Raw genomic sequence first — 15,480 nt, forward strand, 5'->3', positions numbered from 1 at the left:
TTCATGTACTAAGCAGCTTTTAATCTTGTTCCAATCAGCAACCGCTACACCTCCCCAAATATTTAGTCACTAATTAGAAGTATGGTGCACACATGCAATAGCACTGGATACCTGCTAACATAAATGCTGGTGCACCAGATTTTAAGTCAGTTAAATATGATAGGTACAACTCAATGGCCTTGACTAGATATGGCATCATTCTATCCCATTGGCTATGCCAAAATAAGGGTGGGCAGATATACTGTCAGGCCCCTTGTTGCTATTAACCCATATCAGTTAATGTATACTCCAAAAATTAGCACTGGCTTTTCCAAGTAATGGGGGGAGGGGAGAGAGAGAGAGAGGTCAAACACCTTTTAGTTAAACAGATTGACTGCAGAGTATTTTATTATGTACTGTAATATGCAAATTCTCAATAGAGCAGCCAGCAAGTGTACTCACAAAAAACCCACATACTAGTCTTCCCTTTTTATCTTGAACTTTCATATGTATCCTTCCACTCTAGCCTTTCCTCTATATGACAACCAAAAATGCCGTGCAAATCCTTGCTATCTGGGTTGGTCTTTAGTAGCAAAGGATTTGCATGTATTGATGATTGGGGCGGGGGGCGGGGACAGGTGGATAAGAAAATTCAGGATTTTTATTTTTATTTCAATTCTGCGAGCTGTTATGTTAATTTTTGGTATTACATCAAGGGGCTTGGGGAGTTGTCTCTAAATTTGTATGGCATCTGAAATCTTTTCCTATGACAACTAATTACCCAGTATCTTTAATGCTTGAACTAGTCTCTCTCCCCCCCCCCGCTCACCCACGATACACTTTATTATTAATAACTATCCTACTAGCCTCAATGGTCTTTTATTTGTTCAGCTACAGGCAATCCTAGCACCACCAAATTGATCCTAAAACCTTCCCTGCTCTGAGCTGCAGGCCCTTGGTGCCCTCCCCCCTCCCTTCCATCTTAGGCCTACCATTAGTCTTTCTTCCCAACAGTGTTGCAAGCTCCTTTCATTCCGCCATGGGAACAGTGATAGGTTGTCCTACTTAGAAACAGTTGCTAGGTAAGATGCAACTTCCAGCTCTGTTGTACAGGGTTCAATTCCCTCAGCAGATCTCAGGAAAGGTCCTTCTGTATGTCACTAGTGTGTTATACAAATAGTTTGATCTTGCAGGTAAAATCACTGTCCGATTAATAAACACACACACACACACACACACACACACACACACACACACACACACACACGATTGTCCCTGGTACAACATTCAAGCAAGATTAAAGGGAAAGGATTTTTTTAAAGCACATCTTGCTAAGCATAGTTTGCTTAATATGACTGGTAGCTATGACTGATATAGAAATGAATGAAAACTGAAGAGGATAACTACCAAATTAACAGATAATATATAATTTGCAGCCTAAATGGCCATCGGTTGGCTATTCTACCAAACTGTATCCATTTAAAACAGGGAAAAGTAAATTGATTTATATTTCTGATGCACTGGTTCACAGTTACTTGAACTCTAATTTAATCTTAATGTACACATGCACAATTAATAAACTGCTACACTGGCTTCCTGAACTCTAGCAAGGGATCTAGGTGCTGCCTCACCCAGTGGTAGGGAAACAATGCTACTAGTGATAGATAAGAGCATTTCCACTAGTTACCAACCCCTGTTCTCATGGCAAATGCTCAGGCCAGTCAAAAACAGCACCAGCAATTGCACAGCCTTTAGATCAACTACAGTTAACATGGTGCCCAGTGGCCCTGCTGGCTGAGACTGATGTGAATAGCCACAACATCTGTCTTGGCCACTCCTGCTCTAAGCTGTGTAGTCTTGAGATTCTAGATGTGCTTACGGCTTGCTAAAGCTCAACTGTACCAATGTGAGAGGAAGCTTTGTCACTTCCTCCATGTTTATGACAGCGGTTACTTTGATGTCATTACATAGCCAGGGAAGAAGTCCGAAGTAGCTCGTTCTTCTTGCAGCTCATGATCTAGGACAGTTAGATGGACCACTTGGTAAGCATATATGTATCCATAAATTGATTCAGGATAATGCATGGCAGAAATGCGATATATTAAGAACTGTAATCAGTGAGTTTCTTTCTTTCCTTAATTATCTTGTTGTATTACATATCCTTCCTTTTTTGTTTCCTGAATTTAAACTTTATTTCCAAATAAAATTCAATGTTTCTCTAAAATGTAAGACTTATGTTCACCAAGTCCACATTTTAAACGACTACGTATCACAGTAGGGTTGAATGCAGATGTTGTTAAGAAGACGGAGTAAATGCCTAGTGCTCACATCAATCCTGATTTTTAATATCTTAAAATTCTGAAATTAATAGTGTAATAGAAGATTAGGCCAAGCATCTAGTATCTGGCCTATGACAGTGGTCAGTAACAGCTGCTTCAGAGGAAGGTGGAAATCCCCATAATAGCCATATTATGCACCGAGTAATCTTAGTAGGGATTTCCCCCCCCCCCCATGAATATTTGTGTCGATATGCACACTTAAAGCAAGTGGAAAGAAAGGAGCTCAGCTCTGGATCTTTCATCCGTCAAGGTGAAGATAAGCAATGCCAACCTCTGAAATGCTAGCCAAATGCAAATCAGCAATGTCAGGCACTACAAAGCAACAGAAAACGAAGGGTATTTTACAAAGTATTCCTATGGGGGATGATCGAGGTCCCACCACTCATTTTGTTGACTAATAAAAGTTTTCACTTTTGCAATTAGAGGGAATGCTACTAGTGAAGATATCTGTCTTTACACTGCCTTAATTATTAGCTTAGGCAGGTTTACTTTTTTCTTTGTGTATAGAATCATAGAACTGTTGAGTTGGAAGAGACCACAAGGGTCATCTAGTCCAACCCCCTACAATGCAAGAAACTTTGTCCAGTGTGAGGTTCAAATCACCACCACCACCACTACCCTGAGATTAAGGGTCTCATAACCTACCAACTGAGGTATGTGTGATCTACAGTAAGTAAAGTAAAATGCACCTAGTTTCTTGGATCATATGCAATATTTCTGTAAAGCTGTTAACTCACATATAGTCATACCTCGGATTAAATATGCTTTGGGTCGAGCGTTTTTGGGTTGCGCTCCACGTGTTACTTCCGGGTTTCGCCGCTCACGCAGACGCTCAAAATGACGTCACATGCATGTGCAAAAGCGGCGAATTGCGACCCATGCATGCGCAGGTTGTCTTCACTTCAGGATGCAAATGGGGCTCTGGAACGGATCCCGTTCGCATCTAGAGGTACCACTGTATTTTCCTCATTAGGAAAGTAAAAGTGCTATGGGCAGCAACAGCAATGAACTGTGACTGACCCAGTGGAGGAAACACCAAGTGACTATCTGGCCCAGGATGACTGCAACCCTTCTGAAAATACCTTGGTTTTCAGACACCTTTTTAAAACAATTGACTTTGGAAAGGTCAGCTGCATAGACTTCTACAGTTCTTCCACCATAACATTTCAGTTCCTGTTGCTCCTTGTAAATATTACAAGATTAGAAGAAGTAGAATGATGACTGGAAGGAAAACTGTTTTGCACCCCCACGCCCACTCTAGCCACAGAAAATCTTAAAATTTTAGAAAATACTGAAAGTCACAACTAAACAAACAGACAGTGAAAAGCTACCCTGGCAGTTTACACCTGGGATAAATATGAAGTGAAGTGGAGTGCCAGAACATCCCTTCAAGAGGTCATTCTTTCTCTCTCCTATATCCACTTCAAAGCTACATTCTTTCAGCAAATGTATTAGGGAGGGGATCTTAAAAGTGCTGAACAGCTTAAAAAAATTCAATCAGAATAATCTGCTCTTTAGAAAGGTGGTGGATGACAGTAATTGGAAAATACTGTCTGACTCATTTATTAAAGTGAGATTCAGAGTCAATTGATTTAATAACCATTAGAATATTCTATTAAGGATTTAATAGGTTGGCACGGTCCTATTTTTTATTAAGAGTTATAGGTGAGGAATAAGCAATTCTATGGAATTTCTAGGCAACTGCTTGCATGGATTAAGATAAAAACACAGCTTGCAAATTAGGTGCCCAGGAGCTGCTGTAGTGCTGATTCACACAACCATTTCCCCCCAGTCAGAAACAAAGTGACTTCTGAGCAGTCATCTCAAGGAAGAGATCCAAGCTGAGGACACTAATTATGGGTTCCTCATGTGCACTGCTGCCAGAAGACTTATTTTTTGGCCCTTTCTCATGTGTGGTGATGGAAAAGAGTGCTGCACAAGGAAGCCATTCACAAGAGCTACATCCATGTGGGGCTGTAGTTGGAGATGAATGGATGGAAGTCTCCCCAGAGAGGAAAAACATGAATTGGTTCTTTGGAAGGGGAGGGGGAGAAAGAGGAAGAAGAAGGACTATAATACAATTAAGCTTTCTGGTTCATAGAAAAGAAATGAGTTTTGGATCTGTAGCTTTCCAATTCAAAAAAGATAACTGATAACAGCAACAATTAAAAACATAGAAGACCCAGTTGCCTCCTGTCCATATTACCTATCAGATCTACACCTGCTGAGCATTAGTCTGGTGCTCCCAGACCATTTGCTGAGCCTCTGATCTGATACATATTAAGGTAAGCAGGCTTAATCTTCAGTCCAGTGTGCTACTGCCACAATGAAAGCAAGGGCGGCGGGGGGGGGGGGACGGGGGACGGGATGACCTAGTATGGTGAAGTTTCCAAGAATGAGCTCCCTTCATGACACAAAGGGGTCCATACCATGAAAAAGGCAATGGGCCCTGATGACGCATGGCTTCCCCCACTCATGGCATCCAGTTATTCTGTGAGAATGGTTGCTGCGCTAAAGCATAGCGGTGCAGACCTCTGTGTATTGTAGTGTTTCCCAAGAGCTGGAACCCTGATCACACGTCTCCAGCTCCAGGGGAAGCTTACGTGTATAGACCTCTACGTTGCCAGGCTTCCATTTCTCAGATGTCCACATCTAACAGATGAACAGAGGGAAACCACATGTTGTTCGGGTTAGGACAATAGCCACAGCCTGCTGCCCATTAAATTGCGTGGTGCACCTTTGTGTGTGTAACACGTTGCGGAGGCTGTTGTATGGAAGTAGCAGGCTGTATAACAAATAAAGTGGGTTTTAGAGCTGGACTTCTGTTCTATTTTGCTTATGTTTGTTCCATGCCTTGGAGCAGCCTTTCTCAACCTGTGGGTCCCCAGATGATGTTGAACTACAACTCCCATCACCCCTAGCTAGCAAGGCCAGAGCTCAGGGATGATGGGAGTTGTAGTCCAAAAACATCTGGGGGCCCACAGGTTGAGAACCGCTGCAGGGATGATAGATTTTGTGTGCTCTCAAAGTACCATGTTTTGGTTCTGGAAAAATGTCTTGTTAATACATGCCTTGCTTTTCATGTGTAAAGTGGGTGCTAGAACATCAGGAAGCACCTACTGGAAGCCCTTCCTGCAATATTATTAGTGACATTTGACAAAACTTTTGCACACATGCATATACTGTATTTTAATATTTTTTATGCAATTAAGAACAGTCAAACATAATTTAAAAAAATCAGCTGCAAGGAAATGTAAAATATAATTTAAATTTAACCAAATAAGACCATTCTCATACAATATTAATCCTAAAACAGAGCAGTCTGCTACTGTGCTATCCCAACTCCAGATTGCTCATCCAGCAACTACCTATCACAGACAGAAGTAAGGACCTTTGAGTTTAATGGGCTTTTCCTAGGTAAGTGTATAGAATTACAGCCTTAAGGTCACAGAGAAGTGCATCATAGTAGTAGAGAAGTGCCCCTTCAAGTTCTATAATTTTGCAAACCACTTACTGTTGTTGGTTTTTAATGTTCTATTGCCTCCCAAGGATTGCACTGAGAAGAAGTCAACATACTGCTATGACAGTTACTCCATTAGTGCAAGCATTTCAGCTTGCCAGATAGAATGATATCCCATCTCTTTCCCTTGAGTACTGCTGGGCAGGAGTGTGTGTCTCCTTACCCCCAGAAGCGACTGGGGGGGGGCATGGGGCAAAGGAGAGGAGGGGAAATCCCACTTGGGCCAGCAGAAATCCTTGCACAAGCTTCTGCTACCGGGACTTGATCTGGCCCTGTGTCTAGCCACATATCTTGGCTTTTTAAAGAAGAGCATGAATAGTAACATACCTGCTACATGCACCCTGCAACAAAGCTGTCTTCCCTGTCCACTATGTGCTGATGGGACATTGCACTGGAGTCGCTGGGTGAGACCAATGGGAATACCAGGCAACGGATAAAATGTAGTTGGAGCATGTTGTGGCAATTCATACTGAAAGGTCCCTATATAGTCTCTCTTCTGTTCACCAAGTCAGATGAATACGTCTATAGGATAAGGCCCTCTTAATAGCTGTTGGTCAAACTCTGTTTCCTCTCTTTAACTTGGGAATCAAATGGCCTGCAGTTTTCTGGCTCTCCAAAGTGTTCACAGCTGCATCAAACCAACCCTTATTTCCCACCCCCACCCGTTTCACCTAGGCAAAGAGCACACATTTAAAGACTTAATACAGAAATTAACATTGCCTGAAGACTTCCAGCATATGCTCATCATTCCTCCCTGATTGTAATGGGCCTTCTGTCATTTACAATTTCTCAAGAATTATCACCCCAAACCCCACAATTCAGGCATATAGCAGCAAGGAAATGGAGATACTAAAATCAAATATACAGCTGGGATTTGCTGGAGGGAAATGTTTACAGTACTGGAAGAATCTGCTACTGCAAAAATGTAGACTAAAGTTTAAATAATTATCAATTCTTTATTTTTGGACATGGAGCAAGCTGGTGGATTTAAAACAACAACAACACTTATACCTAGATTTCAGAAAAGTATTACAACATACTGAATTTTAAAAACAACAACACATGGTCCTTCTTGGATCATACCACTTGATTCTGCAGGTGGCAGGACATATCTAAATCTCCCCTGTGAGAAACTCCTTGCATGAAGAAAACTAGCACATCAGGGAGAAGGATATAAAACATTCAGCAGGCTGCACCACCTTGGAATGGAGGTCAGGGAGTGCATGTATGAATACTCCTACGTGTAAACAAACAAACAAACAAATCCTTGCATATGGAAAGCTAACCTGCTATGTTTCTGTGTGCAGAAAGGCTTTTTATAAAAACATAGGAAGAATATTCAAACGTGATTTACCCCCTACAGCCTGAGGACAGCGTATGACATGCATTTTCTATACATTTTATTTGATTACAAGTGGGCAGTGAAAACACAAAGACACATAAAGCTGTATTTCATTAGTTACACAATTAGCCACGTAGCCCGGTGCAATCCATATTAACTGGCAGAGATCTTTCCCAACCCTGTTACTCAAGTTCCTTTTTTTAAACTTGTGATGCCAGGGACCGAACCAGGGACCTTCTGCATGCAAAGTGTGAGCTCTACCACTGAGCTGTGGCCTCTTCCCAAGAAATGCCATGCTGGGGCACACTAATGGTAATTCTAGTCAAGCATTCTGTCCTCTTAACTGCAGACAAAAGATGCCACAGGGAAGATCACAAGCAGGCAATCATCATGATAGCTTTCTCTATTGTTAGCTTCTAGCATCTGGTAGTCAGAAATAGACTGTATCGTAAGAGGGAAATTGGGTATGCATCACAAAGTTACATTACGCTGTTGCCATTGCGCCCTATGTTATATGGAATACTCTAAAAATGATCTCTGTATTTCCCTTTCTTTCTTTCTTTCTTTCTTTCTTTCTTTAAAAAAGTGCAACAGAAATTATTGGTCTGAATTTAGACTTTGAACTAACTGAAGCAGTATGTCTCCCGCTCTCCCACTCACACCAAATATTGGTAACTTAAGTGGAATAAAGTGGCAGTTCCTAGCTCTCTGTTCTAGCAAGACTGAAGTTATAGTAGATGACCCTAGACAAATGCCTAGAGCAACAATTTGTTAGAGGCAGTAGCTCTGCTTCCGCAGCAGACGGAATGGACTTTCCCTCCACAGGGTTGTTAATACAGTGCATGTATTTTTGCAGCATTTGGAGCCAATAAATTACAAACGGAAGGGATGGAGGACCTAATGTTATAGAGAAGAAACAAACAGGGGTGCCAGAAGCAGTGGGAAAGAGCAGGATAGGATTCCCATGGGATTAAGCTGACTGGAAGCCAGGGGCTAGAATTGTCTAAAGGTGATGTATGGGAGATAGTTCTATCTTTGGGTAGAAGAATGGAGGACATGAACTTTGGTCTCTTCCATGTTTCTAGCCAAGCAGGCAACCTGGGGAACAGGTGGGTTGAGGAAACCCTATTCGGGCTCAGTAAACCAGAGACAGGTGGGATAGGTAATAAGTGCCTGGGAACTCAAAGATCCATATGTCTATATGGTTCTGAAATCTTTAAACATTATTCCCAAACAGCTTAGATTTGTTTGTGTCATTGGGTACATGTTCTGAGCTTGACATGATTATTGGTTCACTTATATTCAAAACATTTGACTGAATGAAAATTAAGTATAATAATAATAAAAAAGTTCTGCTAACAATTTTGAGGAAGGAAAATATTTTTTGCTCTATAAGACTCACTTTCCCCCTCCTAAAAAGTAAGGGGAAATGTGTGTGCGTCTTATGAAGCGAATGCAGGCTGCGCAGCTATCCCAGAAGCTAGAACAGCAAGAGGGATTGCTGCTTTCACTGCGCAGCGATCCCTCTTGCTGTTCTGGCTTCTGAGATTCAGAATATTTTTTTTCTTGTTTTCCTCCTCCAAAACTAGGTGCGTCTTGTGGTCTGGTGCGTCTTATAGAGCGAAAAATGCGGTACTCGACATTTTTCTTTTGCCAAGTAGGTTCTAAAGCATAACAAAAATGAAGCTATTAAAATACACCTGTCATACCTGTCTCTCTCTCTCTCTCTCTCTCTGTGTGTGTGTGTGTGTGTAAGCTCCACATGCACCCATGCCAAATGTCTTACCCTGCTCTCACTAAAGACAGTTGAGCATTTCTAGATACACGCATAAGCCCACTATCAATGCTTTCCCTTTGTTGGTGTCCATGTTCATCAGCCCTTCCCTGAGGGTCACCTGTGTCACATCCCAAACAAGGGGAGGTACTGGTGTGGGAAGTACACTGTATTCCGGGAGACCCATGCGATGCTGAGTTTCAAGCAATATTACTGTGAACTGAGAACTTTGCCTGGTGAATGGCAACCACATAATAAGGTCTGAACCAGGCCATAGTCAGTGTGGAATCAGGGCTCATATAGTACTCAGAATTACAATGTAGTTAAATTAGGTGTGTGTCTATATTGCAAGCAGCTATTATACCAATTCTTCCCCAGGAACCTTGGAGACTGTAGTTCTACGAGGATGTTCAGAATTCTCTGTAAGAAATTACTCACCTTGCTCCAAGAGCTACTACAATTTCTAAGTTCCTTGGGGAGCAAGTCATGAAATGTTTTAAGCTTTTGTGGACATCCCCTCAAGTTCTAGGTTCTAATTGTGTGCTTGTATGACATTTCTGTCTCTGAAATAAGTTCCTTACACCGCCTTTCAGCAGCAAATCACATAAAATTATAGTAAAATTGATGGTTAAAGCTTGTGTTTCTGAGGGGAGAAGTATGATGAATAAAAATCACATTAACATTATGGAAAATGTACTTTAGTTGAAATCAAAAGGTTTTTGGCCTATTTTAAAGCACTGATTCTCTTAATCAGTATTGCTGTGTCAAGTGTATTATTATTTTTTAAGCGTTGGTGATATTTCAAGAGATAGCTTTCTCTGTCATTGATGTTAAATACCTACTAGTATTTCCCACCCGTCTGGGACTTCTGGAACTGGTGGAAGTACTGGTATATCTACCATCGAGTTCTACACAAAAAAAACAAAAATTGGTAAAATTGAAAGAGGATACTTCATGGACACTTCATGCAGCATAAACTAAATGCTACCTGTTCTAAAGTCACATCTACAGGGAAAACAATCTTTTAACACTGAGACAAGCAGTCAGTCAATATGAATTCCACAGTACAGTGGGTCAGTCATACAAATGGAGCATTACTGACAACTCTTTCATCAACTAATTTTTGCTCAGGATGTAGAGCAAGTGTCTCAAGAGCTGCCTACAGAAGAAACCAAGGGTGTGTGTGTGTGTGTGTGTGTGTGTGTGTGTGTGTGTGTGTGTGTGGAATGGCCAGACCAGACTACAGAGAACTGCCAGCTACCTCTGAAGCATTGTTTTTCTAAATATTATAAATAAGCAAATTTGTTGGTCATGCTGATATGCAAAGGCTTGACACAAAGCCGTTTTGATACACTGCCCTTTTCTTTGGCTGTATTTTTTTGGTACTCATTAACGTTTCCAGGCAGCATGAAGAACACCACTAGATACTGTTGGGTCCTCTTTTTCGTGTTACCAGGAGTGATGTGGTTGCCACCTTTGTGGCTGCTGCCATGTTGCTCTGGGTAACAAGTACCTCTTCCACTCACTTGGTTAGGGCAGGTCCCTTGGCTGTTATTACTGATCCATGAAGAAGTATGTCACCAGCGGGAAAGGCAACCATGCAAGCTACTCTACCACAGGGCTTTTTAAAGGTTACCTTAGCCTCAATGGAACCCCTTTTCTGTGACTGGCACCTAAGCAACTGCTGTACCATTTAAATGCCCCACCCTAGTCATGTGAGTCTTTCTTACAGCATATGGACCGTGTACCACAGCAGACCGCTAATTATGATGTGTGCAATCTTCTCCCACCCCCCATGGTTGGGCTTAAATAACAAGAGTTGGTCACAGAAACATGTAGCTACAGTTGTACCTCTGGTTACGTACTTAATTCGTTCCAGAGGTCCGTTCTTAACCTGAAACTGTTCTTAACCTGAAGCACCACTTTAGCTAATGGAGCCTCTGCTGCTGCACCGCCGGAGCACGATTTCTGTTCTTATCCTGAAGCAAAGTTCTTAATCCAAGGTAATATTTCTGGGTTAGCGGAGTCTAACCTGAAGCATATGTAACCTGCAGCGTATGTAACCCGAGGTACCACTGTATTAGCAGACTAGCCTGCAAACAACCCTAGAGGAAGTAACAAGCACACCACTCCAGGAAATATGTGACCAGTTTCTTGCCTACTGCCATCTACATCCAGTGGTTTTCAGTGTGTGTGCGTGTGAGAGCAAGAAAGAGTGTGCAAATACCAGGGTGGGAAGAGAGAGAGTTCTGTTGTGGCTGATAGGTCAAGCTTAGAATCATAGGGAATTTATATAACCCAGAATCTCCAATCCTAGGGCTTTGGGGGAGGAAAGTGAATCCCTTTCAACTGAGCCCACCCAGCCCAATCAACTTTTAAAAGATGCCTAGCCAACTGGTCTGCAGTTTGACAGGTTTCTTACCCAGGGGCACCTCTCTCATGCCTCATGCTATTTTCAGACCAATTGCTCACAAAACACTGCAGGAGAGATTCCACACCTCCCCCCAAACTCTGTAAAAGCTACACTTGTGGGGAAATCTCTGCAGCTGTCCTTCTGAAATGGCTTTATCCCTTTACCTTAACGCCCCCCCCCCGGTGCCTACACATTTCTGCCAAAATATTAAAAAGTTATATAAATTTCCTTTAAAAAATATATTAAAAAGGCACCTAGCACCAAAAATAAAAAAGAACACCTGGACTCACTTGTCTGTAATTTGGAAGGCGTAACCCACTCTGAAGGGACTACTTGGTCTGCAAATTTTAACAATTTCTGATGAAAAGTGGGGGGTGGGGGAAGTTATAGCAGTTTTACTTCCCTCAAAGTGAATGGGAAGAAACAAAGCCTCATTTTTTTTGAAGTGAACTTGGCCTCAGACCCAGAGCTGAACTAAGCCCTTCAGACCAAGGTGGGCTGTTCCCTGAGATCCAAACCACATATTGTGGGGTTGGTGCACATACCTAATATTTAGTGCAATACAAAGGACCATCAAAATGTAAGTAAAGGGCCTAAATTGGAGCAAGCCTGAGATGAGGATTCTCCCAGAGGTGCCTTGCTTCCCTCGTAACCAGATGCCTTGCTTAGTGAAGGTAGGTGCATAAACTTAAATGAATAGATTTGTGAGTCACCTGCTGAATGCATAGCAGTAAAAGTTGTCTGTAAGATGCTGATACAGTAGGTAGCATGGACATATATTTTAAATTAATACGGAACTGACCAAGCCTATATGTTAAATGATGCTTGATAACTCCTTAAATGCTAGGGAAACTGTTCCCTCTATCCTAGGATATTATTCCCTAGACAGAATAGAAAAACTATTACCTAAGGATAATAGGGAAGCAAACGAAACCATGGTGGGTGGAGGGTGGATTAGTATGGGAATGGCATATATTATTTTTTCCATTTTCTATGTCTTCTTTATCATGTCAACAACAACAAAAAAGCAGAAAATAAAATTTACTGGGCTCAAAAAGATGAAAGGCCTCACACATTCAAATGCAAGCAGGTATGATCTCAATTAGCCGTACGTGAGTAAACAGGCTTGGCTTTACTGTACTGACACATTAGCTCTGTTGCTGTTAAGCCCCTGCCTTCTTATGCAACTTTTTCATTCCCCCAGCATTCAGCATAGTGCATTGTTTTGGGAATGGTGGTATTCATAATCTTTTATTAGTTACACACCATCTCATCCCTTTCATTCAGATTTTGGGTGCAATCTACCAGTCAGTCTACTTTCTTCCTGTACAGCTTTCTTCCTGTGCAGCTTGCACAAGATTCCCACACAAGTCCCACTGGAATAAATGAAGGTTTAACAGCAGCAGTGGTGTGTGGGTGTGGGTGTGCCCTTTATCCAGAAGAAAAAGGGTTATAAGTTGACCTAATGCACTCCCTTTTCACATAAGTATTCAGTATTTCTTTTTTACGTTAATATATTTCGGTGCTTTATCACTGTAACCTGCTGTTCTCTTTAATTGCTTATTGTTATTAATTATATAGTGTTAACTTTGTTGGCTGCTTGAACCATTTGGCTGTAAAAAATGCATTTATTTATTATTGCCATTGGAGCTGCAGTGAATTGCCAGGGTTCTGTCTAGAGATGAATGCTTTTGAATATTCATCCAATAAAACTTGAACCTGGATCAAACTGAGATTTTCCATTTTCTTCTTTCTTCCTCCCCTCCCCCCAGCTCCTATTTCACCCAAACTCAGATTTGCTCATCATCCTAGAAATCTTGGGGGGTGCCATTCATTTGCATGGGGTGTGTGTGTAAATGGTTCTATTCATGAGAAAAAGTCTCCAGATGCAACACTGGGGAAAGACAGAGTTTCAATGTGAAATGGGCAAAGGTACCTCTGACCATTAGGTCCAGTTGCGGACGACTCTGGGGTTGCGCGCTCATCTCGCTCTAGGCATCATGTGGTCAGCATGACTAAGCCACTTCTGGCGAACCAGAGCAGTGCACGGAAATGCTGTTTACTTTCCCGCCAGAGAAGCTATTTATCTACTTGCACTTTGATGTGCTTTCAAACTGCTAGGTGGGCAGGAGCAAGGACCAAACAACGGGAGCTCACCCCGTCATGGGGATTCGAACCACCAACCTTCTGATCGGCAAGTCCTAGGCTCTGTAGTTTAGACCACAGCGCCACCCGCGTCCCTGTAGGCCCTACAAGTGATAAATTCAAGGCTGAGAAACCACCATGTGCAATTGGTGTGGCAATGACAACTACTATTATTGCAACTCCTGCTGTTGCTGCTACCACCACTGCAGTTGTGCCCAAATTGCACCACATATTTCAAAATACTCGGGGGGTTTCATTCAAAGACTGAAAAGGCAAAAGTGAAGATGCATTGGCTCAGTTCACACACAATGTTAAGCCAAACCATGGCTCATTGTGAAAATGCTCCTGGAGAGGAGTTCATGACCACTTTGCTTCTCCTCAGATCCTACAGCTGTGAATTAAGTTAAAATTTGGCTTAGTGTGTCGTCTGAATCCGGGCTTGTGTTTTGGCTTCTTCTAGGCAGACAAGAAGCTGTACTCAAGGTTTGTTCTTGGTTTCCAATTTGTGGTTTGTCTGGAGGTAACAAGCCACAAACCTGGGTTTGGACGATATGCTAAAACAGACAGTGGCTTAGCTCACAGCTGCAGGCCTGGAGGAGCAGCAAAGTGTCCATAATCTCCTTTCTGGGAACTCGCCTGCCTGCTAAGGCATTGTTTGGTTTAATGTTACATATGAACTCAAATCAGTATGAGAATACTAACTCCCTGAAGGCTCCACCCTGCTTACCCATGGGTAGCTAAGTCACTAAACGGTCTGAAACCATCAGCCAGAAATAAGAGATCCTGTTTACAGAGTCAAGTGCAACAGGCTTGTACTATCTCTTCCTTTCACATTGACAGCAGAATGTGAAACAATCTGCTGCTTAAGAGAAATCATTTCCTAAAGGCCATGAAAGGGCATTAATCTGCAATGGCCGGATTAATGACCAAATACCATATACTGTTGTTTCCATTAGTACAGACAGCAGAATAGAATGTGTGGGTTTTCTAACTGCAGAAATGCAACAACTTAACATTTTCCAGGTGTTCAACTGTGAGAAGAAAAATCCTAAAGCATGCAGAATGGCACTTTCCCACTGCTATGTGCATCATAAAGTGCAAATGCTTTAATGCAATATGAATCCAGAAGGTTTTAAACAACCCACCAATACTTCCCTGCTCACACTGCTGCCCCCTCCAATTTATCCCAGGATAAAGAGGCAGAGCTTTTCCGTGAAAAGTCTTGGCAGACTAGATTTCGCTTACAAACCCCACATGTCCTAGCCCTGCTTTAAAGGATTCCTTAGGATACAATATCCCCTTGCTTAATAATAATAAAAGACCAAGTAGTACTTCACAGTCACACAGAGAGCATAATGAAAACAATCTTTCTAGCTGTGTAATATTCAAAATACACATATATTTAGAACTTGTTTTAGACAGATCAAATGGCAAGTAGAAAACTGTTCCAACACTTTTAATATATGTAATGGCACCTTTAAAAAACAACACATGACCCTGTTCTCATATGCTGCCGTAGCATTGTATTAATGGCAAACCTTACCACTCTTAATTTTGTGCATCCCTACATAACATTCTAAGTGACTCTGAACAGGTATGGCACAAAATGCATTTTGCTTTGGTACAACGGCAGAGCACAGACATACTGCATATTATGACAGTGTTGCAACAATGAGTTATTTGCCCTAAATTATCATAACTCGATTAGGAATGGAGATCCTTGATGAAAGTGCACTCAAACACAAATACATCTACCAATGTAGAAGAGCAGGATGGCAGAAAGACAAATGAGGCATCTGCAAGCCAAAGAATGTCATTTAATGAAAACCAATAATCGAAGCAGGTTGATCCTACAATTCCTGATGAGAGCTCCAGAAAAAAGCAAAAAGTAAAACCACCCAATATTAAATATTTCTGAAGCTATAATGAAGAATTACAAAAATGCTTCAGCCATAGTAATTTGATTTC

At 41.7% G+C, this 15,480-nt stretch overlaps 1 protein-coding gene across 8 annotated transcripts in view; it reads right to left on the reverse strand.

Annotated features, from left to right (window-relative positions):
- ZNF521 (zinc finger protein 521) overlaps positions 1-15,480 on the reverse strand; it is a 300,478-nt gene that overhangs the window by 41,916 nt on the left and 243,082 nt on the right. For 5 of the 8 annotated variants that reach the window (XM_081206776.1, XM_081206774.1, XM_081206773.1 and 2 more), the window contains one exon: positions 9,797-9,862. The exons of the other annotated variants lie outside the window; for them this stretch is intronic. In XM_081206776.1, the coding sequence (XP_081062902.1) occupies positions 9,797-9,862 (66 nt within the window). The remainder of the gene's footprint in view (positions 1-9,796; positions 9,863-15,480) is intronic. 8 annotated transcript variants of the gene reach the window in all.

Source organism: Podarcis bocagei (assembly GCF_964188305.1).
Source record: "Podarcis bocagei genome assembly, chromosome: 8".
Taxonomy (NCBI): Eukaryota; Metazoa; Chordata; class Lepidosauria; order Squamata; family Lacertidae; genus Podarcis; species Podarcis bocagei.